The sequence below is a fragment of the Phacochoerus africanus genome, chromosome 10 (assembly GCF_016906955.1).
Source record: "Phacochoerus africanus isolate WHEZ1 chromosome 10, ROS_Pafr_v1, whole genome shotgun sequence".
Lineage (NCBI taxonomy): Eukaryota > Metazoa > Chordata > Mammalia > Artiodactyla > Suidae > Phacochoerus > Phacochoerus africanus.
Genome location: NC_062553.1, coordinates 135,132,902 through 135,160,343, shown reverse-complemented (window position 1 = coordinate 135,160,343; position 27,442 = coordinate 135,132,902). Strand labels below are relative to the sequence as shown.

The following is a 27,442-nucleotide window of genomic DNA, read 5'->3' as shown; positions in this document are numbered from 1 at the left end:
GAGGACGTGGGTTCAATCCCTGGCCTCACTCAGTGGGTTAAGGATCCGGCGTTGCCGTGAGCTGTGGTGTAGGTTGTAGACATGGCTCGGATCCAGCATTGCTGTGGATGTGGTGTAAGCTGGCAGCTGCAGCTCTGGTTAGACCCCTAGCCTGGGAACTTTCATATGCCACAAGTGCGGCCCTAAAAAGAAAAAAAAAAAAAAAGATACTTTCCAATTCATCTTTCCTTGGCTTGGCTACTCATTGAGAGCGCTGAATTTACCAAGAGTATTGGCTATTCATAAAAGGCTACTACAGAGGGCCCTCGGTATAGACTCCAACCCACTCACAGATACAGGAAAGTAGTGGTTACTTACAGGCAAAGGTTCAAAGTTTCTATCTACTAAGTGGTAGGTTCCAGCTCCAAAGAGCACTTGCCTCATCACCACCTCTATGCCCAATGTGGCTGACAGGCCCAGTTTATCCAGCCACCTGGAACAGAGTGAGACCCCACTGTATTCATGTTTGGAAGGCAGAATAACTCCATTTTAATTATATGCTATTCTGATTTATTCCCTGTGTGGGAAGAATTGACAGGAAACCAGAAAAGAGGTATTCATTATAAATAAGGCATTCAGATGAAATGGAGATGCTCGTTCCCTCCACATGTTCCCACACTTGCGCAAAATAACGAGTCCCAGGAGACTGTGAGTATGCCACCGGAGTCCCTGGCAGGGCAGGACAGCGTCCACGAAGCAGAGGAGACGACAGACAGTTGTCTGCCCCCGCAGACAACTATTCTCCATCCTGTGGGATCCCCTCTGCCACCTCCGCACCCTATTCCCACGTGGGGTCTGAAGAAAAGGTTGCTTGTGATTAGCAGTAATAAATAAGTACATTAAAAACAAGTATACAGTAAATACATTTATATTTTATAAATAAATAGTAAAGAAATAAAAGTAGCATCACATCTCAGCTTTTATAAGGACACCTCCCCCTCCACCCCCATCTCTGGTTCGTGGCACAACAACCATCTCCATTCTTTTCTCTGATCCTCATGCCCCCACAGGCGTAAAGGATGCGTGCCTTATTTGGGGCTTTTAAGAATGAGGGTAGGGGAGGAAAGAAAAGAAAGTCCGATGTGAGGATATAGAGCCATAGACTAAGAGCGTTAGCAGAGTTACAGAATGGAAGTAAATCAGTTGGTTTAAAGCAGTCCAGTTTGTGGTGGCGGATAAGGGGTATTGGGTGGTCTTTATGGTCTGGTGTGACCTCATGCTTCCAGGGGCTGATCTTGGGACTCTATGCAGAGAGCTGTGGGTACTGAATATCCTTCTCAGGGTCAAGGCTCTTGATACCCTCTTCTACAATGTACTTCTTTAGGGAAAGGAATCTTTGACATATTTATGGGCCACAATTAAGGAACTTAAAACTTCCAAAGCAGTTCATAACAATGATTAATTTGGGACACATTAAAGATGCCCGACTAGCTTTGGTGAATCATTTTCTTGTGAAATCTGGCGCAGATTTGGGGGCTAAGCCACAGGAACTGTCTTTGACCAGATTTCTGGTGACGCTATTTCAACTGAATAGAAGAACAGGAGACTGCTGCAATCTGGTCCCTAAGCCAAGTGAAACGTCACTCACATAAAGCCAGCAATAAAGGTGTTGGACAGCGAGGGGGCTCCACCCCCGTATGCAGAGCTGGTCTCCCCCAACCACACCTTCTTGTGGGGTCTGGTCTCTTCAACAACCTGCGGAGGAACAGGAAAGTCTCCACGGTAACTGCAAGCAAGCTGACCAAGGATGGTGTTGAAGATGAGCAGCATTCAAACCGTTTATACCTGGACCATCTGCCCAACATAGTTACAAAACACGTGCGCAGTCGTTCCGGTCTGGGTGTGGAAGGAATGTAAAGAGTCCCATTCTTATGGACTGTAAAGGGTTCGTTCTACCGAAAGACTGTTGGAAATACTTTTAAACTTCTAAGCAGCGTACGTAGGTAAGACCTGATGTTAGGGGAATCGAAGGTGAATAGGACCTAGTGCCTGAGTTCTAAAAATTGGAAAAACACATAAACTTCCATGCACCTATAGAACTTAGGACTAACTAGACTGCAAAATAAGGACTCTGGTTTTACCTTAAAAAGAAAAAAATATTATTACCTGGAAAATTTTTTGTGCAGATGAAATAAAAGTGTCCAATACGTCCGGATTTAGAAAATCTTCTTTGGTGGCATCTTGCCCATTCAAGTAGTAGCTAAATTATTCAGAAGAAAATAACAAACTTTACTTTCTGCTTCTAAGTTAATTGACCACCCTTGCCTCTTTTCTACCTCTTCCTACCCCTATGCTATTAAAAAAATTTTTTTAAAGGCAGAACTTCTACTACGAAGAGGACAAAATGGAAGGGGACCAGTTACTCTGTCTTGAGAAGACACAGTCCCAAATACAGGTACCCGTGACTCATCTCTTCTTTGGCAAGCAGATTGGTTTTAGCTACTTATCTGCTCCATGACTTAAATGATAGTGTGCCTCGATCTTACAGAAACCCCCACATTATTTAAAATGTTTAACTTTTTGCTTTATTAATATTAAAATCCCAGGACAGTGCTGCTTGAGACACTGTTTGTTTCTTATCTGCACTATAAAGCCAATTAGCACTAAAATGAAAAATTTTCAAAATTAGGTAATAAGTCAAAGTAGCTCTACTTTCTTAGTATGAACAGTAGGAGACATACTTACTGATGCCATGTGACAGAATCAATCACTTTTCCCCCAGCCTTCAGGAAACTAGGGGAAAAAAAATTTGTTATATTATCACTTAATCCTTACATGCACAACATATGCATAAGAGTTACTTTTCCTAGTACTGGTGATTACTTTGGGATAAGGCAATACAGACTTCCTAATTCTGATACAAATTTTATCATGGTGCCATTTGTCACAAAATCTTTGGTATTCTGAGCCAATCACTGTTTCCTCTTTTGGTAAACCTTCAAGTCAGGCAGCAAATCGTTTAATATTAGGTGGTTTGTTGAGGAGTCTCCACCACAGGAAAATATTATTTTTAAGAAAAGTGGTTCTGCTTCCTCTCACTCTTACCTCTTCAGCATCTTAGCATTCTTTCCTCGAGGCTGGCTAATATCAGGACCATAGAGTTTTGCATTTTTGAAAGCTGATTTTCTTAGAAGTTTGTGCAAGTCAATAAAATCTTCTCCTAACTGAAATCCATCAATGTAAATACCAGCCTTCATCCGGAAACTGTTAGGTTCTGAAAGACAGCAATTCTCAAAATAATTGCTTACCTAGAAATTTTTTTATTTAAAAGCAAACATAAAAGCAGCCTATAAAAGCAACAGAGCATTTTTTAAATTACAAAATTTAGAATTGAAAGTCAAGGAAAGAAAAAAATCTCCAGTTATAAAGAATATATTCCCAGAAGGTATATAACTGAAGTATGAGGAAGTAATAAAACAGTTTGAAACGAATAAGGGGGCTATTAAACGAAAGAATATTCAAGAAATAATCTGTATCCGGTATTTAATAACCCAGCTTACTTAAAAAAGGGACTGTGTGGGGAGAAGACATTAAAAACTTATTTCTACAATGTGATTAAAAGTCTCATTGAGAATATTTACTCACAGAGTATATGTGCCAGTGAGTCTGGAGGTAGCAAAGCTGAAGGGATGGGAGAGAGACATGGAGTGGGTCCGCCCCTCTTGCCCGGTTACCTTACCCTCCTCCTCCTCCCCGGAAACCAGACCTTCTCTTTGCAAAACGGGGCCCACAGAAGGGGGACACAGGATGATATCACTCTTTTATCTTCCTTTGCAGAGCAGAAGGAGGTGGGAATGAGGAGAGTAGAAAAGCAGGGAGGGTAAGAATTGGTTCCCTTAGTTGCTGCAGTGAAGTTGTTGAGCAGCTTAGCTAAGATATGGTTGCCTCTGCCCTTCCTTCTGCTCTATTTGCAGTTCTTCAACTTGCCAGTTATCCTCAGCAAGCCGATCCCCAAACCTGCCGCTGGACTTTCTCAGAATAAATACCAGCATAGACATGCATCAGTTCCTTGCTTGCTCCCTACCTCTAGAGCAGAAGTCTCAAGAGAGCAGGGACCTCCTGCTTGAGCCAGATGGCCTGGGTTCCAATCCGAACTCCTCTAAGGTCCTCTAACGAGTAATTGCCCAGCATCACACAGCTACTTAGCTAAGACCTTTGTGCCTCTTTGGTCACCTATGGAATGAAGATCGTGCCTGTGTTCACCTCAGGGGGACTATAAAGATAACTAAGCTAATATTTCCTAAATGTTCACAACAGTGCCTGGAATGGAGCACATGCTCATCAGGTTGCTACATCTCACGTCTCATTTTGTCTTCGGTCCCATTGGCTGACGTGTGAACAAAGCCCTGTAAATGTCTTTGAATGAATGTGGCTAATCATTAGCATTTTCCTTGGAGTGTGTGCGTTCCTTGCCAGGAAGAGTGAGGAAGGACACAGTCAAGAGGAGGATCCTGAGCCAGAAGGTCTGGCTCGAACCCATCCCGAGTGTGGGGTGGGGTTGCTGGGAGTAACCAAATTGAGAAGAGAGGAAGGAAGGAGAGGTAAAGGCAACCTGCTTGAGTCCAGCCCACAAGCATGAGAGGCCTAAGTGGCCCTAAAGATCCCAAGGGAAAGCGGGAGCCAACGAGGTGTTCGGATGCAAAGGAAGCTGAAATTAGCAATAGGTTTTCGGATGCATAGAGGAGTTTTCTGCCACAAGCAATTCCAAACTCGCACTGTTGAGCACTTGTGCAAATATTCCAAGGCAAAAGGTGTATTCGCTGACATTAAAAAGAAGCCCATAAATAGGAAGAAGTCATGCCAAAGGGAAATCTCCTTATGAATGAAATGTTCCAGGGATGGGGGGATACTTACCATTGCCTAGTTCCCAAGAAATGTTATAATTCTTGGAAGCGCAGTAGTCCAGGAGCAATTGAGCATTGGAACTGTCCCAGTGCAAATCTCTGGTTCGCAGTAAAGCATTTAGACCAAAGATCAAGTCCAGTCCTGAGCAATTAGCAAAAGTGTACAGCATATCCACTGAGCTTCCTGAAAGAAAAATGTTGCCATTTCACTCACAATGTGCCTTTATTTTGCTCAGCCCTTGAATCAGTCCCATGAAGGCACCAGAGGCTTTGGTCTGGCACTCAGGTTTTGTTCAGGTGACCTCAGGCGAACTGAGGAGCTCAATGTGCAGCTCAGTGCTCCACATGCACTGGCCAGACTTTCATCAGTCAACACAAACGCCACTCTTTATGATCTAAACATCTCTGCTCACAGACTCAGTCACAAAAGAACTGGGTAAATGTAATTATATGTAAAATAGGTTTTTGAGAAATTCATGTACATAATTTATTGATTCAAAATAAGTGGAATTTTACAGTAAAAAACTGGCCTAGGGCTCTGTTGGCTGAGGTTTCCAAACTGTGCCAAGGCCCCCTAGGGAGTGAATTCACTGGTCTGGTTTAGCACATAAAAATACAGGACATCTAGTTAAATTTGAATTCAGAGAAATAATAAATAATTTTTAGTGTGTGTCTTATAGGCAATATTTGGGAAATACCTACAGCAAAGAAGTTATTTGAAATTAAATTTTAACCAGGTAACTCTCAGGGACACAGCAGGATCTTTTAAATTCGCAAGGGGTGAGTTCCGAACCCAGCTAGTATCCATGAGGACATGGGTTCGTTCTCTGGCCTCGCTCAGTGGGTTGAGGATCTGGCATTGCCATGAGCTGTGGTGTAGGTCGCAGGTGCGGCTCGGATCTGGCGTTGCTGTGACTGTGGTGTAGACCAGCGGCGACAGCTCCAATTGGACCCCTAGCCTGGGAACCTCCATATGCCTCTGGTGTGGCCCCAAAAAGACAGATAAATAAATAAATAAATAAATAAATTTACAGAGGACACGTCAGCATCTGCTGCACGTGATGAGAATTATTACTATGAGGTTGTTCGGACCTAACAGCTTAATTGAAATTCTTAGGTATTTCTCTGGGGCTAGATGTGCTGTGAAAAAACAATGGGCCATTAAAGCTTTGGAACTCTTGAACTCAGCCTTTTAACCATTGGCTAGCTTTCTAATTCTTCTTGAGAGTGGCAACAGTGTATTTTTGAGTATCACCTTTAATTCAGTTATTACCTGCATAAATCCTGCTGATTTTAATGTTAGAATTATCTGTTACACAGAAATTCATTCTCCAACTCACCTAGGTTTCAAAAAAAACCTCTATCTGGCACACCTACACCCTTTTTCCTTAAAAGTAGCTTTGTTTCAGTTTTGTTTCTGAGTCTTCAACCTGAATGACTTGGTCACCACAGCCGTGAAACCCTAAATGTAATACTGCCCATCAAGGCGTACAGGCAGTAACCACACTAGCAAGTCATTTGAGGGGTTTTTAAACATTTGTTGCGTCACCCCCTTCCACAGAACTGCTGCCTGTCATCAAGGAGTTACAGACGTCAGGTCTGAGAAGCTCTCTGAGCCTTGAGCCCAGGGCTCCATGAGATCTTAGAGTCACAGTAGGGGACAGTGTGGACTTTTGGGGTTATGGAGTCCTCTCCAAAGCCTCACCCCCATTTCTTCTGAGAACACTGTCATCCAAAGAAATAGAGTGCGTTGCCCAATATCCCATGGCTTTTGGTGACAGTACCGCGTTACCAGGCCTGTTACAAAGAGCCTTAGTCACAGCTCTGTGTTAGACGCATACTGCAAAGCGTGTTGTGGAAAGTATCAGGAATCACAGAGCTGAGCTCCGGGCCCCACGCTCCCGCTTACAGGCTGAATGATCAGGGGTGATCCTCTACCTGCATGAGCCTCAGCTGCAGACCTACACCCCATCATCCAGCTACCTCACAAAACTGAGCTGAGATAGCACATGTGAAAGTCTTTGATAACCGTAAAAAAAAAATCCTTACAGATGTAAAGCACTCTTTTTTTTGGTCTTTCTCTCCTGTGGCATTCCCAGGCTAGGGGTCTAATCGGAGCTGTAGCCACCGGCCTACACCACAGCCACAGCAACGCTGGATCCTTAACCCACTGAGCAAGGGCAGGGATTGATCCCACAACCTCATGGTTCCTAGTCGGATTCGTTAACCACTGAGCCACGACGGGAACTGTAAATGTAAAGCATTCTTGTTTCCTAGACCCTCTACAAAGATGGTGGCGTTTTCAAACAACCTAGAATGTTTGCATTTTAGTATTTATGCAGCTTATATTTTATGCTTTCTCTATTTCCTCATTTTCCACATACCCTTGGCATTTAAGTAGCTTAAAATTCTATTATATGCCATGGGTGTGGCTCTAAAAAGACAATGTAACAGTCACATCTCCTAGAATAAGGGCTGTGTATCACTTAGTTTAAATCCATTCTTAAAAATAAAACCCTCGCATGGAGTTCCTGCTGTGGTGCAATGGGATAGGCAGCAAGAGCACTGGGTCACAGGTTCGATCCCCGGCCAGGCACAGTGGGTTAAGGACCCACCATTGGCGAAGCTGCATGTAGGTCACAATTGCGGCTCAGATCTGATCCCTGGCTTGGGAAGTCTGTATGCCACAGGGTGGCCAAAAAACCAAAAAACAAAAAGCCCACCCAGCCCATTCCACCTCAAAATGAAAATAAGAAAACTCCCAGCTTATTATCCAATTCCCAGTCATTATCCAGTCTCCTTATCTCTTAGTGTGTGAAAGGGCGGAAAGATCTCTGGGAAAGAGAATCTCAATGACACATTAAACATTGGCACTCTTACGCCGTTTTTTGTTTATGTAAGTGTGTCCACATCCATTGTGGGAGTGGAATGATGAAGAAAGGTGGAGAAGAAGGAGAGAAAAGAATTAGCTCCTTAAATATGATTGTTTTAATAAGGGAGCCCTCTGTTCTACAGTCACACCCATAATTACATCCTTTTCCTGCCTGGACAGGTTTACAGTGTGAATTTATATTCTCATGACGAATACTTCGTCATCTACCCACGAGGAACTCACCATCCAATGAGTCCCGTAATTAGAAAGCCTACCTGTACCTTCTAGGACACCTGTATTAAAGGGGCAGGCCATTAACGAAGCCGTTAATCCAGTAGACTCTTGCTGTCTCGTCCATCATATGATCTTCGCCAGGTTACTCAGGCACTACCATCCTCAGCCATGGGTGCAGAACCATTTGTGGAGACACATGGCTTCTTAGATACTTAGGCCTCTAATGAGCTGGTGCTCAGACCAAATGCAGTGGATTTCTATCTATGTTTCTCAGTGATGCAGATTAAAATAGAAACGTTCAGGCCGGATGCCAGATGTTTCCAAATACAGATAAATGATCTGTATTGGTCATACATTTTAGCATTGTCAGCAGGGTGGCTGGAATGATACTGACCCAGCTACATAGTATAAGAAAGGCTTTCCCCTGGTGTGGAAAACTGTGAAGGCCCAAGTCCTAGAGGCAGGAAAAAGATGTTGAAAACTTATCGTCTGGGTTCCAGAAAGATCATATGAGGTAGCAAACATTTTTAAAGAAAAATTAGGAGGTTGGGATTAACATATGCATGCTACTATACATGAAATAGCTAAGTAAGAAGAAGGACCTACTGTATAGCACAGGGAAACCTACTCAATATTCTGTAATAACCTATATGGGAGGAGTTCCCGTTGTGGCTCAGTTGTTAACGAGTCTGACTAGGAACCATGAGGTTGCAGGTTCGATCCCTGGCCTTGCTCAGTGGGTTGAGGATCTGGCGTTGCCCTGAGCTGTGGTGTAGGTTGCAGATGTGGCTTGGATCCCTGCATTGCCATGGCTGTGGTGTAGGCCAGTGGCTACAGTTCAGATTGGACCCCTAGCCTGGGAACCTCCATGTGCCGCAGGAGCGGCCCAAGAAATGGCAAAAAGACAAAAAAAAAAAAAAAAAAGCCCAAAAAATTAACCTATATGGGAAAAGAATATCAAAAGAAATGTGCATATATGTATAATTGACTTACTTTACTATACACCTGAAACTAACACAACATTATGAGTCAGCTGAACTCCAAAAGAATTTTTTTTTTTTTTGGTCTTTTTGCCTTTTCTAGGGCCACTCCCGCAGCATATGGAGGTTCCCAGACTAGGGGATTATCGGAGCTGTAGCCGCCAGCCTACACCACAGCCACAGCAACACCAGATCCGAGCCGCGTCTGCGACCTACACCACAACTCACAGTAACGCCAGATCCTCAACCCACTGAGCAAGGACAGGGATCCAACCCACAACCTCATGGTTCTTAGATTAGTTAACCACTGAGCTACTATGGGGACCCCAAAAAATTAAAAAAAAAAAAACATTCTGAGAAAAAAATTTTAAGGTAAATTGGCATGTATTTAAGATGACCAAATAAGAAATGGAAATCTATAGATGACCTAACACCAGAGTCTTCTCTCAGCAGGCCTATACTGTAATGATGTATTACAAATGAGACCTTATGCTGTGGGTCTCTTGGACGTCTGTTATTCCTTTAATGGGATCCGAGAAGGCCCTGTCCTGCCAGATTCTGTTCAAACACAGATCATATTATTAAAGAGTGAGAGAGTTCCCCACCACTCCCTGCTTTAATATGCAAAAAATAGGAGATCCTGTCATGGCTCAGCGGAAACGAATCTGACTAGCATCCATGAGGTCGAAGGTTCGATCCCTGGCCTTGCTCAGTGGGTTAAGGATCTGGCATTGCCACAAGCTGTGGTGTAGGCCAGTGGATATAGCTCTGATTCAACCCCTAACCTGGGAATCTCCATACGCTGTAGGTGTGACCCTAAAAAGACAAAAAAAAAAAAAAAGCGAAAAATAATTTAGAGGACTGCGTTTTCTTTTGGCACATAACCTATTTCTGATATCTTATGTGTTACTTTTTCCCTGTACCTTATAAATAAAAAACATAAAAATCCATTGTATACACTGAAATTCAGATAGTGTAAGTAAAATCTCACAAAGATAAATAATTTACTGTTGGGAGTTCCCATTGTGGCACAGCAGAAACGAATCTGACTAGCATCCATGAGGTCGCAGGTTTGACCCCTGGCCTTGCCCAGTGGGTTAAGGATCCAGTGTTGCCGAGAGCTGTGGTGTAGGTCACAGATGCAGCCTGGATCTGCAGTTGCTGTGGCTGTGGGGTAGGCCAGCAGCCATAGCTCCAATTCAGCCCCTAGCCTGGGAACCTCCATATGCTGTGGCTGACTAGCATCCATGAGGTCGCAGGTTAGATCCCTGGCCTTGCTCAGTGGGTTAAGGATCTGGCAAAAAAAAAAAAAAAAAAAACCCAAAAATTTATTGTCAATGTACTCTTAGAAATGTTGACTCACCCCATTTAACTTCAAGATCATTTATTTTTCAAAAGTCAAAAGAAGACAGTGTAGAGTGTTTGAGTGTGTTATTTCCTTAACTGACATCTGGGGCAGTATCATCCCTTAGCTGGGTGTGAAACATTGACTTTCAGATAAAAATATATTTAATCGTTAGATAAGGATTGCTTATTTCAGTTGTTTTAAAACCCTGCATGACAATATCCCATTGAAACAATGGAAAACAGTTTCTGTGAATGGAAATACATTCCTGGTTAATTGAGCCTAGTCCTGTGTTTTCAAAGCCACAGGGGAAAGAAAATGAGAAAACTGGCTTGATGGCCAGGACGGTGTGGTTATTACACCCAGGACTGCCCTGCCTTAGGGTTTACACCCCATCACAGGGGCTGCTTCTGGGAGGGGGGACGGCGTGGACGGCGTGGACGATGAGGTGCGAGTGGCTTTTGCACCTTACTCTTCCCCCTTTTGTCTTGTACCCTTCCACAAGGAGCGCATCCACGCCTTCCTTGCCGTCCTCCTCCTTCCAAGTAGTAAAGGTCATTATCATCTTTGAATGAATGCGTCTGTATTTTACTCTGTGGCTAGTGGGCAAAGTCAGGTGAAGGAAAAACACCCCGAAGTTTGGGGTTCAAGAGTGCCCACTAACCCTGACTAACATTTGAGGATTATGCAGCTTTACACAACTGCTCTAGAGCTTATTAGATTCAAGGCCAAGTTCAAGCCATCCAAATATTTGAGGGACTGGGACCACCCCCACAGGGGGCCTTTCATTTCTTACTTGAGTAGGTGCTGTTCTTGAATTGTTTCTGATGCTGTTCTCTGAGCAGCAGTTGCTCCTGGAAGGGCCATTCCAACTGCAGCCTCTTTTCCACGTCAGAAGGGATGGATCCAGATTTGCAAACATCTGCAAATGGAATAAATCATTGAGAGTCTATTTTCACAATGATAAGGTTGAAATCCCATGCATTTATTATTAATTATTATTTATTAGCTAATTAAAAAGCAGGAAATTGAGTTTCTGGTTGTTAGGTGTGAGAGCAGAGAAAGATATATTCTTTTACACAGGTCAAATTTGCTGGCTGACCAAGCACCACAAAAAAACAACCAAAAGGCAGATTTCCTAAAAATCATTGGGCATATACTGGGTGCAGACACACTGGTTATAACTTCAAGTTATTTAACAGTCCAGAAGGCATGAAACATGAAATTATTAGAGAACCTCACTAGAAAACAAACAAAACAAAAAACACAGTTCTCTTGAGGTTCGCTTCCAACATACGTAGAAAGTGGTTCTGCACGGACTGCATCTGCTTTGTGGTGATTTCCTCTTGTCAAAATGTCAGGACAGGGAGGGTCGATTCCTTCAAATTTGGTATCATCAAAGCTCCTGGGACCACAGCATGCGCGCTGGTACAAACCCCACCACAACCCTGTCAGGCGGACTGTGCTTCTTTATCACAAGGCGGCAGGGCTGCCAGCGCGGGCTGCTGGGACTGGCTGACCCCCCAGTGACTTCCTTTCTGGGAAGCGGCACGTTCTGGCTCCCTGGCCTCATCCATCTCAGAGCTCACAAAGGATGTTTCAGAAGCCCAGTGATCCCCCTCCCCCCAGCAGGAAGAAAATTGATGAGCAAAGGACAGTTTCCTGTCTAAACTTACGGGACCTTTTGAACACATATGACTGGTGAGAAAGGGCCAAGCCTAAACATATCCCATTGTGTTATTTCAAGAAAACCCTCTTGGCTTTTGTTCATTTTTTCTAATTACTGTCTTATCAGCTTTGGCCCAGTTGCTGATGAACTGTTCTAAACACTTCCTAACTGCCAAAAATGAACAGAAAGGGAGTTCCCGTCGTGGCTCAGTGGAAACGAATCCGACTAAGAACCATGGGGTTAAGGGTTTGATCCCTGGCCTCGCTCACTGGGTTAAGGATCCAGCGTTGCCATGAGCTGTGGTGTAGGTTGAGGCTGTGGCTCGGATCCTGAGTTGCTGTGGCTGTGGTATAGGCTGGCAGCTGTAGCTCTGATTAGGCTCCTAGCCTGGGAACCTCCATATGCCTCAGGTGCAGTCCTGAAAAGCTGCACCTGGGGGAAAAAAAAAAGAAAAGAAACAGAAGGAAAATACACAGTTCCCACTGTGGCTCATTGGGTTATGAATCCAACTAGTATCCATGAGGATTTTGGTTCAATCCCTGGCCTCGCTCAGTGGGTTAAAGATCAGGCGTTGCCATGAGCTATAGTGTAGATTGCAGACGAGGCTAGACCCCATGTTGCTGGGGCTGTGGTGTAGGCCTGCAGCTGCAGCTCCAGTTCAACCCCTAGCCAGGAAACTCCCATATGCCACAGATGTGTCCCTAAAAAAAAAAAAAAAAGAAAAAAAAAGAAATATTGTTCATTAATTAATATATACATCATACGTACATTTTTGTTATTCAGGGATGTATATGGTATTTTTAATACTTGTTAAGACAATGATTTAGCTTTTGTTTCCTGTCTGTATAGCATTTATGAAAGACATAGGGCAAATCCTCTTGACTCCCTAGTATGTTTCTTGGATGAAGCCCACAGACTCCCAATGTCAGAAGCACCTGAGGAGCTCAGTAAACTTGTAACCTGAGGTTGGAGCCCAGGAATCCAAGTATGGACCTTTGTATAGTCAATAAAGTTTGAGAACCACCAACAAATCAAGTCTTAAAATCCATTCGTAGAAGCAAAGCTTATCTCCAGGTTCCCTTGGTATACCTTTCAGCCACATTCTGTTTTGAGAACAAACGGGTTTCCATTGAGTGCTGTGTCTTCCGCAGGAAATACTCTCCTCGGTTTGGTGCATTTCTACCCACAGGCCCCTCTAGGCAGCTCTGTCCTTCAGCTACAGTCATTGCTCTGTTTACAGTACAACTACCTCTCAGTTATGCCCAGCACCCCCCAGTCCCTCGCAAGGCCTCGCATTCATGAAAAATCAGGAGGAAACCTGCCCACTGCTTCCTCCTTTTGTGTCCGTGTCTTACCAGGTCCCCTGGGAACCCTTCATCGTTCCTAACTGTTAGACGGGAACACTTCCCTGAGAATGCTCATGACCAACTCAAGTTAATTCAGATAAATGGTTCATCTTTAAGAAGCCTCACCCCAGTTGACGTCAGATTTCCAGTAATGTCTCTCTTCAGAGGTTGGTTCTTTCTTGGGATCAAAAATGAGAAAGTCCGACTTGGTGCCGCCAAATCTCAGGTATGCGGGAGACAAACCTCTGGCCAGAGTGCGAAGCTTTGGAGAGCTGTTGGGAAGACAAGCAAGAAATTCACATCCTTTTTTCCAAGACGATTCAGTCAAACAGGTTTCCCCCCCTCGTCTCTTGGTGGGCCCATTTCTTAGCGTCTGGCTGTTGAGGCCGTGGAGGGAGGAGTCACAGCGCTCTCTGGGAGCATGTGTCCCTCGGAATCTTCCTCATGGCAAGGCCGCTCTTCCAGGCACCTGAAGGCACCTTGGCGTTCTGACCCAGGCAAGAGCTTACATTTCCATTGGACAAGTAGGATTGTGTTCCGTACTTTCAGAAACCTCACAACCTTTTGTGATGGATAGAGGAAAAGAGGTAAGAGTGGAAACTACAGGAAAGATGACTCTGTACTTCTTTGAAAAATAGATTGGCTTCAAAAATATGTGTTCCTGGAGAAGTTCATAAATGACTTGAGTCTTCCTCCTTTCCCCGGTCAACCCCCACCCCCACCCCAAGGAATACCTCCTTTAAAATTTAAGTCAAATGACTCAGAATGATGCACAATTCTAATTCTGACCCGCTTAGGACACTTCCAGTTAGAGCAAATTCTAAATGCATATCTCATCCAGCCAAAAGTGCACCTGACAAGTGCCTATTGTGTGCTCGGAATGGTATTTGCTACATGGAATGCTACAGAATGGAATTAGAATGACTTGTAATTCCTTCTCTCAGATGGATGAACAAAACTAAGAAAACAGCAAACCTAAGTTACAGGGACACCTGCCATGTATTTCTGAAGACGCATACATGAGATCCTGGCCACATGACTCTCAGGAAACCGTGGTTCACGTGGAACCAATGCTGTGTCATTCTCAAAATGGTCCCATTAATTAGTTTATGTGTGAGTTTATTTTAAATTGGAAAATTATGCCATGAGGACTAATTGCCAATAGTTCCTGACATCCTAGGAATTAAAGACATGAGCTAAAATTTAAAATTTTAATGTGTGCTCCTGTTTTAACTATGTATAGTGCCATGCAAAATTTTTGAAAAACTTCTTTATTTTTGCTTAGGAAGGAGAAATTAAAAGGTGGAAATTGACCAAAAGATATGTGTCCTGCACTAAAAATTTCATCAATTCCTCCCACCACTTTTTCTTTTGTTTGTAACATGAAAGCGTTTTTCTATACTCCCTAGGCATTTTTTGCCTTCATGAGCCTCTTCCTCCATAAAAAATTTAAATTATATTTTATGATGATATTTATGTAAAGAAAAATATGTTAATATTATCTATTAAAAGTTTTCTTTGACCTAAAAGTTCATTTTCTTTGAATCTTAAAAGAACTTATTTTTATTTTTTTTTAGGGCCCCACCCACAGCATATGGAAGTTCCCAGGCTAGGGATCTAATCAAAGCTACAGCTGCTGGCCTTCTCCATAGCCACAGCAACGCAGGATCCGAGCCACATCTGCAACCTATACCACAGCTCACAGCAACTCCAGATCCTTAACCCACTGGGCGAGGCCAGGGATCAAACCCACATCCTCATGGATACTAGTCGGATTTGTTTCCGCTGCACCACACTTGGAGCTCCCAGAACTTGAAAGGGCCCCTGAACTCATTGTGGGTCCTGGCACAAGGAAACGCAAGTCTCTTAGACTTGACTGAAATAGCTCACAGCACCAAAGGACACTGGGAAGGATGAGATCTGCCGTGAAATCCTCAGAACCTCTTGAAAATAAATGGAAATGCCAGCGTAGACCAAGTAAGACTTCAGAAGAAAGCCATTTCCTCTTTGCTACAAACTGAAGTAAAACGAAACTCTAGGAAGGGGGACTAGCACATGACTCTTTAATGGGTACAGCGTTTCAGTTTGGCAAGATGAAAAATTCTGAGGTGGTTGGTGGCGATGGCTGCATAGAACTCTGCATCTTAAATAACCACAACTCATATTGTGGTTGCCACAATGAAAGAAACAACCTGTAGACATGTTATGATTTCAATGATGACAGTAACACACGTACGTAGGAGACAACAGTAGTCATTTTTATGTGGCAAGATGGAAGATAGACTCTTTTCTATTGCTTTTATGTATTTACATGTTTTCTGTAATAAGCACATAATATTTTAATTCGTGCAAGGTGATTTCATGTTTCTTTTTTTTCTTCTTCTTTTTTTTCTTTTTCATGGCTACACCTGCGGCATATTGAAGTTCCTGGGCTAGGGGATGAATCGGAGCTGCAGCTGCCAGCCTACAACCACAGCTGCAGCAACACCAAACCTGAGCTGCATCTGTGACCTACACCACCGCTCATGGCAATGCCAGATCCTTAACCCGCTGAGAGAGGCCAGGGATAGAACCCGCAACCTCATGGTTCCTAGTCGGATTTGTTTCCGCTGTGCCACAACGGTAACTCCTTAAGTGAGGTTCTTAACCCGCTGAGCCCTAGTGGGAGCTCCTCTGTTTCAGTTTTTTAAGAATAGGTGAAAAACCAAGATTCACTTAAAAGAGGCATAGCCATCCATTAATTTATCCAATAAATATTCATTGCAGGCCTACTCTGTCAGGCGTCATCCGAGTTGCTGGGGATACCACAGCAAACAAGACAGAGATAGCTGCTGATCTCTTATAATTTATAGTCTAGTGATATATGTGAACAAGTAAGTAGTCAATTCCAAAGGGAATCCTAACCCAGACTTCGCCCTGGGGGTAGGGGTGGTTAGAGATTTTCAGGGAAGTTAGACATTCAATAGGAATAAATCTTACCGAGATCAAAGAAAGTGTTCCAGGTGTAGGGAAAAGTCTGTGCAAACGCTAGAGGCAGAAGAAGGGGACATGGCAGCCCTGAAGAGCTCAAGTATAGCTGGAGCCTAGCGACTGGGGACATGGGCTTGCTGGGAGAGGACAGACCGGGGAGCAAGCAGGACCCTATCGACTGGGGCTTATAAGCCACCAGGTCCAGGAGTTCCAGCTTTCTCTGAGGGCAATGGGGAGCCACAGAAGGATTTAAAGCAGTGGAGTGACCTCATCAGACTTTTATTTAAGAAAAGAACCTCGGGCTGCAGGTGAATAACTGAACAGAAGGACCAAGACTGTGGTCACATTAAAATGTAAGCAGAAGGTGATGAGCTGAGGTAAGGTAACAAGAGTGGGGATGAAGAGAGGTGGATAAGTTCAAACACGTGGAAATGGAAAGGCCAGACCAGGTGTTTAACTGGATGTTCAATAAGAATCTAAGATTACCCCTGGGAAGCATCTTGGAAGATGTCATTTGCTGAGCTGAAGAACAGGTGATAGACTGGAGATGGGGATGAAGCCAGGGGTGGGGTATGGAATTTGGGATGCCAATGGAACACCAAAACACAGGCCCATCGGGCCCTTGGCCACGGGTGCCCGGAGCTTAGGAGACACACGTAGGCGAGGTGTAGAACGGAGCGTCCTCAGTCTCCAAGCCAGTGTCTAGTTAACCCCTAGCCCACAGGTGCAGAGATGCGGCCCTAAAACCGATGCCAGGAACTTCCCGAGTCACTCCAGGCTGGCCCCCTTCCTGCCTTGGATCCGCCGTCAGCCTCTGACTCTTGTCCTTGATTTGGGCTTTGATTGTGTTTGATGGGAGAGGAAGCTCACCGAGATCTGTGCAGCTGGTGTTCTCTGGGAGAGGAAGGGAAAACAAGCAGGAAGGCGTTGTGGTACCACACGACGTCACATACCTGAGAAGCAGAGCCCGGTTCCCCGGAGCGGTGACTGTAGCACCCCAGGTCACTCTCGACCACATTGCGCTGCCTTTATTTTCTTTGTAGCGTTCCCCACTCTCTGAAATCAGCTTCCTTGCTTGTTTCCTTGGTTTACCGTCTTAGTCCTCGGCCCTGAACTAAGCTCTGTGAAAGCAGCGACTGTCTGGCTCGTCAGCATCTTCTCAACACCTGGATGAGTGCCTGGCACACAGCTGGTGCTCAATAAGTATTTCTTAAGTGAATGAACAGTCGTGTCCAGCTTGACAAAAGGGCAAGTGGGGCCCGTCAAGGGCTGTTTTCAGAACAAAATTAAAACCCAATGCTTCGGCTCCTGCCAAGCAAAGGAAATCTCATGTTTTCAAAGTATTTGTATTAAGGACCTTTTTGTTTGTCTCCTTTGCGATGGACTAGTTTCTTATTTTGAGAATACAGTATTCACGCTCTCTGACAAAAACCAGGGTTAAAGCAGCTGCAAACTTGTCATAAAAACAAAACTGATCAAAGGTACAGTATTTCTAGTATATACAGGAAAAAGGGGGGGTATCCACCCACCATCACCACAATGACATGGAAATAACAAAAGAACACAAAAGCAGCTGCAGGTATTCTGTTTCTAGAACAGTGTGTCAGGGGAAAGAAACATCTGCAGGTATTTTTATTCTCCCTTACGTGTAAAAATAAGCTGCTTATCCCTGACACAGAAGCAAAGGTGTGTTGGAGCCAGCGCCTTGCATTGGCTCGCATCAGCTTGTGAGAGCCAACTGCTACGTTTTGAGAACCAGTTGTTAAACTGTTGGCAGTTGGCAATCGGCCGTGGCGGGAGTATTTATATTACAAAAATCAGGAAAAAAGCATCCATCGGTCTCCTCTCCTCCCAGAGCCAGTTGTGAGAGGCGCCTGCTGCCCGCCCCGCCCCGCCCCCCGCATGAACAGTGATTCAAGCCATGGAAGTGGAGACAACCAACCACCTGGGAGATAATGTGAAATGAAGAAGAAAGCCTAGGTTAGGAGTCTGAGGAGCCTCGGCATTGAGGGCAAACTGGAGGGAGATGGAGTACGTAGAGAGGTAGGGAGGCCCCGAAAAGGAAGTGATGCAGGCCTGAGGGATGAGAAAGTGTTTCAGTTGCCACCCTTGCCAAATGCCTCTGTGTTAGTTTGCTAGGGGTGCGGGCACAAAGTACCGCAAACTGGGTGGCTTAAACAATGGGAGCGTATTGTCTTATACTTCTGGTGTTTGTTGACAGGGCCATGCTCCCTCTGCGGGTACCAGGGAAGGGTCTGCTCCCGCCTTTGTCCTAGATTCTGGCAGTTCCTTGTAGCAGTATAACTCCAGTCTGCACACAGCGTTCCCTGTGTGTGCAGGTTTGTCTCCCAATTTCCCCTTCTTATAGGGTCATTGGTCATATTGGATGGGTGCCTGCTCCATCCATATGACCAATTCTTTGTTTTATTATTATTACTCAAATGCATTTATCACATCTGTAGTTGTATAATGATCATCACAATCTGATTTCACAGGATTTCCATCCCACAGCCCAAGCACATCCCCCCACCCCCCAAACTGTCTCCTCTGGAGACCATAAGTTTTTCAGTGTCTGTGAGTCAGCATCTGTTCTGCAAGAAGTTCAGTCTGTCCTTTTTTCAGATTCCACACGTCAGTGAAAGCATTGGACGTTGGTGTCTCATTGTATGGCTGACTCTACTTAGCGTGATAATTTCTAGGTCCATCCATGTTGCTAAAAATGCCCCATATGACCAATTCTTAACTAATTACTGTCTGCAATGACCCCATTTCCAAATGAGGTCATACAGAGGTAGCAAGGATTAGGGCTTCAACATATGGTGTCAGTGGGGACCTCTAGACATTCAACTCATAATAGAGACAAGCAAGATAAAGATTGAAAAGTATTCATTGGATTTCACAACAAAAGAAGGTCACTGATGATGTTGGGGAAATTGATCTTATGACGCAATGACAGGGACATCATAAAGGTGGGACACGCAGGGAATGGGCAGTAAGCAGGGCTGCAAAGAAGAGGACAAAGAGGGCAGTTATTTCAGAGGCGCAGGCGCTGGGAGGTGTTTGCAATGGGGAAGACTCGAGGATGTTTCTACGCTGAGAAGAAGGAGCCAATACAAGGGAAGAAGTAAAAGATACAGGAACAAGAAGAGATGGTTGTTAGAGCAAAGTCCTTGGGGAGGCGGAAGGGGACAGGATCCCCAGCAGAGCCAGAAGAACTGGCCTGAGAAGAGAGAAAAGAAGCCATGCTACTTCTGCAGGTTTGATGGCAGGAAGAAAAAGAAGTTCCTGTTTAGTGACTTCATTTTCTTTAGGAAACAGAAATGGGGTCAAAGGCTAAGAGTGATGACGTAGAGGTGGGATCAGAGTGTGATGGAGACGGAAGAACGGGAAGGAAATGGACTACGAGAGAGGCAGTGAACAGCATTAAGGGCCAAGGAAGTCTGGAGGCCAGGAGTTTACAGTCCACCATCGGTCCGTGTGGCTGAGAGAGGCCCCTCAACCCACAGGAGCGTAGTAGCCCCGCTATGTAGGGCAGCCACTACAACTGGAAGCAGAAGCAAATACTATAAGTGATTTATTAATATGCCTGACAATTCACAGTTCAATGATATGTTCCATTTCCAGACTGTGGCCACCTTATAAATTCCCAAGAGGGAAAATATAGTTAGACTAAGCTAGGTTTGGGTTTTAGCAAGAAGGAAAAATGGGGCAGGAGATTGAGGATATTATCATAAGAAAGAGTCATGGGATAAATCAAGAGCCCAAATCAGCTGTGGGAGAATTGGGAAAAGGAAGAACCTGGAAGTGGAGGGACTTAACAAACCATTGTGGTGGGGTCCACAGAGTAAAAGAGCTAAGAGGCTAAGGAGTGTAGTCCAAGAATGGGACATTTTAATTTAAGATACCAGATGCTAAAAGCTTCTTAGTGGTAGAAAGTCAAGGCATGGCTGTGCCCTTGTGGCTGATGTGGAATGAAATGGTGTGTGTGAGTAAGCTGGCTCTCCCCAGAAAGTACCCTAATTTTTTGCATTTGCCAATTTCTGTGGTGTAAATTTTTGCATCAAGGCTGATTTCAAGACAGTGGTGTTGACGTCGCTGAGTGCGGAGCTGGGAAGAGGGGCACACAGTTCCTAAGCTGGTGGAAGCTGCTTCCAGCAAAACACTGGAAGATTATTAGAAATATGGGTGTGAAGAAACGAGAGAGTATTCAGTGGACTAGAAGTCATCTAGGACGAGGACGGGACGTGGGAGTGCAGAGGAAACGGCGCGGTCACTGCCGGTCTTCGGTCGGTAAGGAGGAGTAAGAGGGCAGCAGAGGCGGTGGCAGGAGCTGGGGAGAAGAGCCAGGCGTGGAGACAGCAAACCTCGCATGGGCCAGGACAGCCACCTCTAGCATGGACCAGGTTATCCAAACCGAGTTACCCAGAGTTTCAGACACTGCATGGATTATTTCACTTGGTTCCCAAACAACCCAATGAGGTTACATATCATTATTATCCTCATTTTATAGAGAAGGAACCTGAACAAAAGGAGGCCAGGTAATTTGACCAAGGTAACAAGCCAACGGGGATTTGAACCACAGCAATCTGGAGTTCAAACCAATGGGCAGTTATCTAGAAGCTGCGCTGGGGAAAGGAAGGGCTGCGGTGTGGACCAGTGCACACAACTTCTCCTCCAAAGGGCTACTTCAGAGAAGTAGCCACGTCTCCTCTCCACGCGGTGGAGGCAGGAATGTTCTGAGGGGATGGAGCCGGGTACCGAGCCAAGGGCTCCAGGCTGCACAACGAAAGGGAGGGAGGGAAGGCAACGGTGAACACTGTTCCATCAGGGGGAGAGCAGGCCTTAGGGGTCAGAAAAATCAGAGCCTATGGCTTGTGACCGTTCTCAGTTCTGTTTCTCTGGCTGTGGTTCTTTCTCTCAGCAACAGGCCCGCAGAGGGCCTGAAGTGATTTTCAACGTCCATTACCAAAACATGCATTTGACGTTGATAATAAGTGCTTTTCCCCATATAGAAAGCAACTTTGTCAGTGAAGATGTAGGAATCTGATTCTTAAACGTTATTAATAATAGATATTTTTTGAATTGAAAAAAGGGTGAGCTTTACTGAAATAGGCAAATCCTCGTGACAGGCAAGCACAGCCGCATTATTACTGCAAGTTGCCGGGTGGCACCCCTGGTTCGGCTCTGTAGTACTCACTTCTACCATTGATCCGGGTTCTAGCTTTTACCTTGAATTAGTGAACATGCTTGTGTGTGTGTCTTGATTAAATATGGCTGGACTGTCAAGATGGTAACCACTAGCCACAGGTGGCTGGCCCTTAGGTGTGGCCAGTCGGAGCTGAGATATGCTGTGAGTATAAAATATATAGACTCTTCGAAAAAGAATGGGAAATAGCTCGTTAATATTTCACATGGACTACATAATAAATGATAATAATTTGAATATTTTGCGCTAAGGAGAATATATTATTAAAATTAATTCACTTTTTTTTTTAAACCTTTTTTAACATGGCCACTAGAAAACTTTAACTGACACTCTGTAGCTTGCACAGGAGGCCCACATTCTCTCTCTGTTGAGCCGTGCTGGTCTCAATCCTTCCATCTTCGAGGGCGAGGCTTCTGAGAGCCCTGCACACAGTCGGGCTTAGAAAGTTTTGACTGGGTTGTGGACGAGGGCACCCAAAAAGGAGCTCTTTTCTGATTCTCGACTGTTCTCTGGCCCTTAACTGCCGTGTGCGCCACGTTCTCTAATCGTGTATGTGCGGAAAAACCAAAACAAAACACCCAAACCAAAAACATATTTGTCTGCCATCAGGGGAAACCAGAGCCATGGCATCTGATTGAATTTGCTTAGGCTTTTTTTTTTTTAGCCGCCCCAAGTTCCTGAGCCAGGGTTTAGATCTGAGCCACAGTCTCAACTGAGGCTAAAACTGCGGAAGATCCTTAACCCACTATGCCAGGAGGAGGATTGAATCTGAGTCCCAGCACTGCCAAGATGCTGCTGATTCCATTGCACCACCGTGGAAACTCCAGGCCTCTTTTAAAAATTTTTTTTTTTTTTTTGCTATTTCTTTGGGCCACTCCCGCGGCATGCGGAGGTTCCCAGGCTAGGGGTCTAATCAGAGCTGCAGCCACTGGCCTGCGCCAGAGCCACAGCAACGAGGGATCCGAGCCGCGTCTGCAACCTACACCACAGCTCACGGCAACGCCGGATCCTGAACCCACTGAGTAAGGGCAGGGACCGAACCTGCAACCTCATGGTTCCTAGTTGGATTTGTTAGCCGCTGCGCCATGACAGAAACTCCTAAAATTTTTTTAAAATGTATTTATTTTTCACTTTATTGCCACACCCGAGGCATATTGAAGTTCCTGGGCCAGGGGCTGAATCGGAGCTGGCAGCTGCTGACCTGGCTAATGCAGCACTAGAGCCTTTAATCCACTTCACCAGGCAGGGATAGAACCCACACCTCTGCAGTGACCTGAGCCACTGCCGTGGGAACTCCTGCTTAGGCCTCTTTTAAGGTATGGGCACTGATTCTCCTCTTCTCAGGTCAGTGCTTCTTTTCATCACGTCGGCCTTCTCAGATTATCCCGGACATTTTTTTCCTACCATCCCTCCTCTGCTGCCTTTAAAAAATATACACTGCCTCACTTTCTTTTTGTGTCTCTGAAATTAGCATCTGGCTTCGAACACGGCTCCTTCATGTCATGGCATGGCTGGCAGACCACGGGCCAGGTGTTAGATTTCCCTGAGCCTCAGTCTCTTCATTTTAAAATTGGGCATCGTAGTGGTACTGACCTCACAGTTTTCTGTCCAGGACTAACTGAATTAACACCCATGAAGTGCTGGGAACAGGGCCTGGCCTGTGGCCACGGCTCAGTTAGTGTCAGCCGGTTTTATAATCCTCTCCTCCTTGCTGGGCAGCAGCTTTCGTCTGCTCAGCTCCTGCCGTTGTTGCCCAAGCAGCTGCACTTTGGAGGAACTGAAATACTACAATGCCCATCTCATTCTCCATTCCTGTAACAGAGAGGAAGCCCTGTATTGTCTTTTGAGCTGAAAGCTAGATGTTCTGTCTTCTGAGAAGGCCAGGTCACTTTGGGCACGGGGCCAGGCACCCTGGGGAGATGGACCCTCGGACCCTAATTCAGAAGCTCCTTCTTAGGCCAGAGGGGGAGGGAGCTGCTGCCTCTTTGAGCTGCAGTTTTTAAGGCCTCAGGTGAGACCAGTGTGAATGTGCTTGCTGGTGCCTCGAGGGGTAGGCGTGGATGATAGCTTCGGCTCAGGGAAGGGATTGGAGGGGCCAGGAGCCAGTTGGGAGAGAAGCCTGCATGAACATGTCAGCCAAAACCCAGTTGTATTTATTGCATGCTACGCTCCTTTGGTTGTCATTATCCTTTAGCTTTTAACAAAAAGGTGAAGGCCAGAGGGGAAGAAAGAGTGCTATATGGGAAATTAAGAGATGGGCTTAAGAAGAGGCAAAGGTGGCCAAGTGAGTTAAGGCTCCAGGGTTGTCACTGCTGTGGCTTGGGTTCAATTCCTGGCCCAGGAACTTCTGCATGTCGCAGTCATGGCCAAAAAAAAAAAAAAAAAAAAAAAAGAGGCAAAGGTATCATACTCATTAAATCATAGACTGGAAGTTCTGTGTGTCTGAGAGGCTGGGGGATGCTGCAAGGGAGTTGGTTAGCTTCACTGCAGGGTGATCAGGCCTGGGCCCCAAAAGTCACACGCACGTTTTCTTCTGGTCTTGTTTCTCCAGGAAGGGGCGCCCAGGTGCTCTTGCTGGGGGAGGGGGAGGCGGAGGGTATATGCTGGCGGCAGCAGCAGAAAAGGACTTAATTTCTCTGGTTTAAGTAGGTGGTCATTCGCTCAGTCTTTCTGGTTGCAGTAGAGCACCTCACACCCTCTCTCCCCCTCTCACCACCTCCTTCACATCCCATCGAGGCCTGGGGTCCTCAGAATTGGAGCCCTGGAGCTCCGTGTTTCTCCACAGTAATCTTGCTGTCTCTCAACCAGCTGCTGCCTGGTATCAGCTTGCTACCTCTAAGGGAAGGGCAAAAAGTAGGAACTCCTTCCCACAAAAAAATTCTTCCTCTCCTGCCACATGGGGAAAGAAATACACCAAGAACTGGTGAAGGGTTAGCAAATACTCACTGATTTCCAGGAGGAAGCAATTACCTTACATTTTGAGCACTGTCAAACGCTCTGCGAAGTATTTATTTATTTGTTTATTTATTTTTTTGTCTTTTTTTTTAGGGCTGCACGCACAGCATATGGAGGTTCCCTGGCTAGGGGTCAAATCGGAGCTATACCACCAGCCTACACCACAGCCACAGCAATGCCAGATCCAAGCCGTGTCTGTGACCTACACCACAGCTCACAGCAATGCCGTGTCCTCAACCCACTGAGCGAGGCTGGGGATGGAACTTACTAGTTGGGTTCGTTAATGGCTGAGCCGTTTGGGAACTCCTAAGTACTTATTTATGATCTCATCAAATGCTCCTAACAACCCTGCAAGGAGGTGTTAGAACTTCCATCCTACAGGCAGGCGAAGAAATGGAGGCTTGGCTTGGCTAAGCAACCCCTAAAACCCAACCACCCAGTTCGGGCAGAGTTGAGGGTGGTCTGATTGCCAGTCTCACAACCATTAGACTATCTGCTTTTATCTGCATAATCCATGAGTGAAATTAGCGAGAGCAGCTGAGGTGTGGGCACCGGAAGGCCAGCCTGTAGGTGTTCGGGAATGGCAGGATCCCAGTTGTCTGGGTTGGCTGAGGTCTGACCATCTCCGGAGGCTCTCATGACCTCAGTGCGTGGCCTGGATGACCTGGGTCTGTCCCTGCAGTGCCATTATCTTGGGATCAGCTTGCTCTCTAACGGCAGGGGCCAGTGAACCTGCACCAGGCTCCGTCTTTCTCAGGTGAGAAAAAAAATTACAACTAATAAAGCCATGCCACATTTTATAGCACATCATCTCGGAGAGACAGCTTTTTATTAAGGCTCTGAAAGTCACTGCAGTAGTCTCCCACGTCTCACGGATATGATACTAAGAAAAAATTGTTTTAAGAGTACAGTGTGGGAAATCTCTGTATCTTGGACTCATTTTGCTGGGAACTTAAAACTGCTCTTTAAAAGTTTAAACATAAAAGTTTAAACATATATTTTTCCCATTCCCCCCCCCCACACACACACCCTTAACCTTCCTTGCAGAGAGCTTAAGAGAAGAAAGTTTGGTGCATAACGTTACTTATCCTACAGCAAAGTCAAGGACTCAAAGCACTCCAGATGCTTGTCCCCTGTTTCTGGGGCACATGGGAAGTTTCTTTCCAGGATTTCCGCCTAATGCTTGGCCCTTCGCTGCCGCTCAGGCAGCACTTGCTGAATGAATGGAGGCAGCAAAGAGCAGTTTGGGGGCCCCTGCAGGGTGTGAGATGAGGAGGGAGAGAGAGAGAGAGAGAGAGCAAGCTGTGTGAAGGTGTAAAGAGGGTGTTGCCTCTGTCTGCAGGTGCCGAATTGAAACGCAGGGACAGAGTTTTGGGTAAAGGAGAAAAAAAAAAAGAGCTTTATTGCTTTGCCAGGCAAAGGGGGGCAGTGGGGCACAGCAGGCTAATGCCCTAAAGACTGTGCCCCCATTGGAAAGAATTGCAAGGAGTTTTATAGCAAAAAGAAGACAAAAGGGTTTTCAGATAGGGATCAGGATTGGGGCAAGCATGCATTCTTCTTTCTTTGGGGGCATCTTAGCCATCAAAGCTGGAGTCAGGCGATCTCGGCCTGATCCCACCGGTGGTCTTCTGGGTTCTTGCCCAGAACAACAGTACTTGCGTAAAGGGCATATGGATCAGAGATGAGAACAAACTAGGAAAGTTCCTAAAAACATCTCGTGCTAACAATCTTTAAGCCACAGGCAGTTGTGCTGGGGTGCCTACTCTTTAGCTGTGGGTGGTTGTGTTTAGGGTGTAACTAAGGGAGAATGACAAGGAAGGACTCTAAGCCGTTCAATTTCTAAGGCATTTCAAGAAGAAGCCTAAGAATATAACTTTTCTCTCAGGGGTATGAGGCACCTGCATCCAGGAGAGCGGCTCACTGGGCTGGTGTGGATGTCAGGAGGGCAGGAGTTGGGAGAGGGACCCAAGGGCTCGCACTTACCCCAGAAAGGTGAGAAACCTCGGGTCCGTGGCCAGGTTGCCGTCTATGGTTACGGACAGGAACGCTGGACTCACCAGGTGCACTGGCTGCTGGGTGGAGAATTCCAGCACCGCGACGTCCTTAGCTGGTGCGGGTCTTCCCGAGAGGCGGGGGGAGCAGGGACTGAGCAGTCCCAGGAGGAGCAGCAGCGCCAGCGGCAGCCCGGGCTTCCAGCGCAGCAGCATCTCGGGCTCACCTGGCTGTCTCCCCCTGCGAGCAGCGCGCGCCGACCAGCGAGACCTGGCGCACTTCCTCCCAACCCGCCACAGCGGCCTTTTCTCCTTTCCCCCACCCGCTCACGCCTCCTCACCCCTCCCACTCCTGCCCGCATCCCTCCCACTGCTCCCTCTCCGCCCCGCTCCGCCTCCCCGCTCATTCCTCCTTCCTCGCACGCTTTCCACTTACGAAATCACCCACATTCATTTGAAGCGTGCGGACGTGATGGGGATCCAAGCGCGCGGGAGGAGCCCTAGGCATCCCAGAGCTGGCTTCTTGAAGCACAGTGCCCAGTGCACATCGGTGAGACCGCCAGCAGTTCCGGGTCCCAGCCGGTGGCGCCTGGGCTGCTTCTGATCGCAACGAAAGCCTCTAGTGAGCATTCATCACTTACCCCCTCCATCTGGCTTTTGAACTGTCCCTTGAGCTTGCCAAAACCTGATGTGTCCTCAGGCCAGAGTGCTGTTTCCAAGGGGTCTTCCTTTTGCCTGAAAAAAATCGAATCTGGGCATCTAGACAGAGATCATTCCCAAAAATGTCTTCATCAGTTTCTCACAAAAACGGTATGTAGCAGAGCCTCAAAGGACTGGGTCTCTGACATCTCTAACCAAGGACCTAAAGCCTTCATACACGTGTGGGGGTTGTGACTGTCCCTTGAATTTGGAGCCATTGCCAAGTTTCCCCTCTGCACATTTATCTTTAGCCGTTGGCCAAACTTTTCTGTAGTTTTCCCGTGATGCCTTC

At 45.9% G+C, this 27,442-nt stretch overlaps 1 protein-coding gene across 5 annotated transcripts in view; it reads right to left on the bottom strand.

Annotated features, from left to right (window-relative positions):
• HPSE (heparanase) overlaps positions 1-26,773 on the bottom strand; it is a 38,576-nt gene extending 11,803 nt beyond the window's left edge. For 2 of the 5 annotated variants that reach the window (XR_007137565.1, XM_047799279.1), the window contains exons 1-9: positions 26,444-26,771; positions 13,456-13,601; positions 11,111-11,236; positions 4,894-5,067; positions 3,085-3,253; positions 2,725-2,772; positions 2,146-2,239; positions 1,628-1,734; positions 358-472 (exon numbers count right to left, since the gene is read on the bottom strand). Coding sequence is in view for 4 of the 5 variants with exons in the window: in XM_047799279.1 (XP_047655235.1) it covers positions 358-472; positions 1,628-1,734; positions 2,146-2,239; positions 2,725-2,772; positions 3,085-3,253; positions 4,894-5,067; positions 11,111-11,236; positions 13,456-13,601; positions 26,444-26,667 (1,203 nt within the window). In the remaining variant the exon portion in view is untranslated. Of the gene's footprint in view, positions 1-357; positions 473-534; positions 835-1,627; positions 1,735-2,145; positions 2,240-2,724; positions 2,773-3,084; positions 3,254-4,893; positions 5,068-11,110; positions 11,237-13,455; positions 13,602-17,252; positions 18,102-26,443 lie in introns of those variants that run through there. The other 3 variants (XM_047799278.1, XM_047799280.1, XM_047799281.1) reach the window with 3 other exon arrangements.
• Between the last annotated feature and the right edge of the window lie 669 nt (positions 26,774-27,442).